This window comes from Condylura cristata, unplaced genomic scaffold (assembly GCF_000260355.1).
Source record: "Condylura cristata isolate star-nosed mole 26May11 unplaced genomic scaffold, ConCri1.0 scaffold00009, whole genome shotgun sequence".
Lineage (NCBI taxonomy): Eukaryota > Metazoa > Chordata > Mammalia > Eulipotyphla > Talpidae > Condylura > Condylura cristata.
Genome location: NW_004567110.1, coordinates 1,437,342 through 1,441,939, shown reverse-complemented (window position 1 = coordinate 1,441,939; position 4,598 = coordinate 1,437,342). Strand labels below are relative to the sequence as shown.

The following is a 4,598-nucleotide window of genomic DNA, read 5'->3' as shown; positions in this document are numbered from 1 at the left end:
TCTGCCCCGGGCCAAGCGTGAACCTGGGCGTGGCGTCCGTGGGCACCCACTGCTGCCAGAGCTTCCTGTGCAACATCAGTGCCGCCGACGGCGGGCTGCGGGCCAGCGCGGCCGTGCTGGGCCTCGGGCTCCTGCTCAGCCTGCTGTCCACGCTGCTGCGGCTGGGCCCCTGACTGGCCCCGGAGCCCCCGCCCGGCCCCCCGGCTTTCTCGCCCCCCGCCCAGTGATGTCGCCTTCCTCGGGGAGCCCGGGAAGGTGTGAGGGTCCCGGGACCGGAGCTGGGGCCGGGGCCACGTGGGAGGGGGCGCCCGCCCCGCCGTGGCTGGGTTGAACCGAGCGCGAGCCCCCCGCCCTGGTGCTTCCAGACCCGACCTGACTCGCCACGGGGGCATTTCTGGGGACAGACCTTCCCCCTGCTTCCCCGGCCCAGCTGAACCCCAACCCTACACTGTACCCTCTTGCTTCGGTGCCTAAATAAACATCCGTGCCCCCTTCCTACTCCGGAGTGCTGGCCTGGGAGCCCCGAGGCCCCCGAGCGGCGGAAGGCGGGCTGCTGCGGCCCTCGCTGGCCACGCAGTGCAGGGAGCAGACCCCTGGGCGCGGCGAGGGGGGACGCAGTCACGGTTCCCAGGTTGGGCAAGCTCAAGCAAAGGGCTGTCCCGGTGCACGTGGCCAGCGTCCACCAGAGGTCCCGTGCCACATCCCGCCGAGCCAAGCTGCAAGGGGGGAGGGCTGGGGCCAGCCTGGAGGTGACAGGATGTAGTCGCGGGGGCCCCCCGGGAAGCCAGAGGAGCGGCCCGCCGGGCGCGAGTGAAGTCAGGGTCCACAGCATGCGGCGCACCTGCAAGCAAAGGCCGGCCTGACCTGTGGGTCCCCTGGGGCCGGCGCCAGGACACCCCCTGCCCCCACTTCCCTGTCTGGGGCGGTCAGGGGAGGAGCCCGGGCCCTGAGTTTCGTTTTCCTGCTGCCAGCGGCTGGGGGAGTGTGGGGGAGTGTGAACGGGGCGGGCCGCCCTCAGCAGCTTGGCGGGAGCCCCAAGTCCCAGCACAGTCTGCCCTCAGGCTCCCTGCGGATACTGCCCCTAGCCCCGAGGGCCCTGAGGGGCTGGGACGGCCCTGCCGGAGGGCTGGGGCACCCCACCCCCAGGATCTCGGCCCCCTGGGGTCTCCTGTGTAGGCCTGAACCCGCCTGGGGTACCCAGAGCCCTCTCCTCCCCCAGATCCCCAGGGAGCAGCAGCTGACGCGGTGGGCTGCCCTGTGACTTCTCCCCTCCAGAACTGTGGACAGTTGAGGGGCCACCCTGGGAGGTGGGGGCAGGGATGGGCGGGCCGAGGGCCCCAGGGAGCCCAGGAGATGGCTCTGCCCTTCCTGGCCGCGCCCCAGCTCCTGAGCCCGCCTGGCTGCTCCCCCGGACTCGAAGAGAACTGGCGCCCACCCCTAGAGGGCACAGCTGCCGGGCGCCCCCACTTTTTTTTAACTGGGAATCTCCTGGGGGCTTGAGGAGGAGCAGGCCCCAGCAGGGCTCTGCCGGGAGTCTGCCCCCTTGGGGCGGCGGTGGGGGGCTCCTGTCCGTCGCCCCCCACCTGGGCAGTTCTGGCCAGCTCAGGGCAGCTGCTGAGGCCAGCGTCCGCCCTTGGTGATGTGGATTGTGGCTTCCCGTGTCTCGCTGGCTTTGGGTCAGAGGGGTGGCGCCCACAGACCCGGGTGGTGCCGGGGTGCCCTCTCTCCGGCACTTCAGACCCTTGACGTGGGTCTGGGCTTCGGTGTCTCTGGGCTTCAGCGCACAGGCGCAGCCCACGCTCGGCCCCGTGTCATGTCCGTGTCTGTCTGGGGGGACACGGGCCTCCCCGTGGGGGAGCCCCACGCCATGAGCGGCGCCTGCCCCCTCGCGGGCACAGGTCTGCCCCAGCGGCACACCGCGGCCTCGCCGCGCCCTGGCCGGGGCGTCCCTGCACACTGCTGCCGCCCCCTGCGGCCTTCCGTCCGGGTTGGGTCTGGATTTGGAATCAGGGTGACCCAGCCTTGTTCCCGCCGCTTCTGCCCCTGGGGGACGGTGGGCAGCTGTGCTGGGTCCACCCGACCGCCGTGCCCCCGGCCGCCCCGGCTGGACGGTCTCGCCCACGTCCCGCCCACCTGCTGAGGCCGCACAGCCGCCCCCTCGCCCTCCTCTGAAGCTGCCCCCCAGCGGGCGGCTCCTCGCCGAAGCAGCAGACGCCGGCCAGGGGCAGTCTCCCACGGTGTCCACGACCCCAGGTGCCGGCGGCCACCTTCCTGCTGGCTCTGCCTGGGCGGGCCCGGAACGACCGCCCACGTCAGACCCGAACGCCGCCCGGGGCAGGACCGCATGGCCGCTGCGGGGGCCGCGCCGGGGCCGAGGAAAATGGCCGTCACCGGTCAGCACGGGAGCCTGCCCCGGGCCAGCAGAAGGCAGTGAGCGTGGGGGCCGACGGCGGGCCGCGCCTCGGCGGTGGGGGGCCCAGGACACACAGGCCCCAGCCCAGGCGGGCAGCTGGACGTCAGAGCCGGGCAGGAGCCGGGCGGCCGTCTCCGAGTTGCGTCCCGGCCACCAGCACCTGAGTCACGTGGGGCAAGGGGCTGCGGGTCCCCGTCCGGGAAGGGGCTGGGCAGCGGGGGGAAGCCAGAGGAGCAGGAAGGACGGCCGGAGGGCCTGGACTCGCGCCAGGGATGCGAGGGCAGGGGAGCCTGGCAGAGGCAGCGTGGCCAGGCCTGCGGGCAGGGCAGATGGCCAGGGCCTCCACAGGAGGGGGGCTCTGATGTTGCTCTTCGCCCCCTTTGGCCCCTCGGCCGTCCCGGCTCGCCCAGGAGGTGCCCTGGGCGTGGGCAGGCTCTGGGGCCTCAGGGGCCACCTAGTGCCCGCCCTGTGCCAGGCTGCCAACCCACCCCCGTGGTCGACCTTGGCATCTCCTGGGGAAGCCCTTCCTGGCGCCCCGCCCCCGCTCCGCGCGCCCCTTCTGCTGAGGGCTGTCCACGCCGAGCGCACGATGCAGCCTCCTCAGGTGCCCGAGGTTTGGGGGCGCCGTGCCTGCTCCCCCAGCGTCTCGCCCTTCCTCCAAAGCAGTCTGCCCGAGGCCCAGGGCCCTCAGCACCCCACCGAGGTGCCAGCCCGCCCCTGCTGTGAAGGCCTAGAGTGCCCACAGGCCCGTGAGCCGGCGCTGGGGCGACCGTGGCCTTCTCGTCCCTCAGGCACAGCAGGCCGGCCGGCCACCCTCGGGGCAGAGCGCTGGGCCCGGTGACGCACCCGCCTGTCCCCTCCCTGCCCCTCCCCCACGCCGCTCCTCAGACCTCTGACGTCGGCATGACGTGGGCCGTGTTTTCCTTCCTCTCCTTGCTCCTGCGTCTGCACCCTGAGATGTGCATCCGCATGCCTGAGGCATGTCTGGCCGGGGCGCTGGCGCCCTCTGCCCCCGCCTTTGGGGGACGGGGGCTGGGGACCTTGCTGGCGGTGTGGACTTCGGCGGCCCTCCCCGAGAGCCGGCGCCGTCCTCGCTCTGAGGCTCTGGTCGGCGGCTGAGCGTCTTCCCGTCCGCCGTCCGGCGCTGGGGCTGTTCTGGAAGTTTTTCACCACAGGCGTTGCTCCTAGTTTAGACTCTTCTGGGTTTCTTGCAACTTTGCCGCCTACGCGGCGTCGGCTCTCCATGTCCTTTCTTCCTTCCGGAAGACGCCGACCTCAGAGGCCGTCCCCCGCCTAGCGCCCCAAGAGGGACCGTCGCCCGCGGCCCCTCCGCCAGCCGCCCACCGCCGGCCTCTGGCCCCAGGCGGGTGCCACCTTCCCGTTCTGGGGGCGGCTTCGTGGGCCAGCGCCCGCCACCCTCCTTCCTCTCCCCTCCCCGCGGGTCTCTGCGGGCAATCCGGCCTCCGACCCTCCGACGCCCTCCCTGCCAGGAGGGCGCAGCCGGCGGCCACCTGCAGTTACCTTGTGGCCAGAGGGTGATTTTTTGGTTTTTCTTAAGATTAATTTGCATATAAGAGCTGGGGTGTAGACCAGAGGTGGGGGGTGAGGGCGTTTGCGGGGGACAGTGGGGAGCAGAACAGCCGGGCCCCGAGGCACACTGCGGAGGGGTCGCTCCCCGGCCGGGACGGACTCGGGCCGCAGTGCTGGCCGGCAGCTCCGTCGTGCCGGGCTGCCCCTCTGCCCCGGGGAGGCCCTGGGTGTTTTATTTTTGCATAATATAATAGTTTATTTTTACATCATTTTGTACTTTTTTTTTTTCACCTCAGTTGTAAGCCCCACGGGTTTCCCATCACCAAGTCGGGCCCTGGGGTTTTTAAGACCCTAAAGTCGCTCTTGCCAAGAGAAGCACGCTGACCCGCGCCAGGGCTGAGCCCTGCATCCCCCTGCGTCCCCCTGCGTCCCCCGGACCTTCTAAACCAGAGCCCTGGCGGTGAGAGGGGCCGCGCCCACCCTGAAGGTGGCTTTCCGGACGGGCCGGGATCTGATGCGGCCCTGCGGGGGCCAGGGCCCCGCACTCTGCTTAGGGCCTTTCACTCGCTGTGGGGCGGTTTCCCTGGGATCTTCGATCTGGGAGCACCTTGTCCATTTTCTTCGTTGGATCAGGCTGCCCTGGCGCCCTGGGGAC

At 71.2% G+C, this 4,598-nt stretch overlaps 2 protein-coding genes across 2 annotated transcripts in view; both read left to right on the top strand.

Annotated features, from left to right (window-relative positions):
- The window catches only part of LY6E (lymphocyte antigen 6 complex, locus E), a 1,474-nt gene extending 976 nt beyond the window's left edge, over positions 1 to 498 (top strand). The window contains exon 3 of the mRNA XM_004679577.2: positions 1 to 498. This exon is cut by the window's left edge and continues 2 nt beyond it. Coding sequence (XP_004679634.1) covers positions 1 to 173 — 173 coding nt within the window. The 3' untranslated portion in view covers positions 174 to 498.
- Positions 499 to 3,316: 2,818 nt separating this feature from the next.
- Positions 3,317 to 4,598, top strand: part of GPIHBP1 (glycosylphosphatidylinositol anchored high density lipoprotein binding protein 1) — a 29,716-nt gene continuing 28,434 nt past the window's right edge. The window contains exons 1-2 of the mRNA XM_012722879.1: positions 3,317 to 3,520; positions 3,602 to 3,776. Coding sequence (XP_012578333.1) covers positions 3,317 to 3,520; positions 3,602 to 3,776 — 379 coding nt within the window. The remainder of the gene's footprint in view (positions 3,521 to 3,601; positions 3,777 to 4,598) is intronic.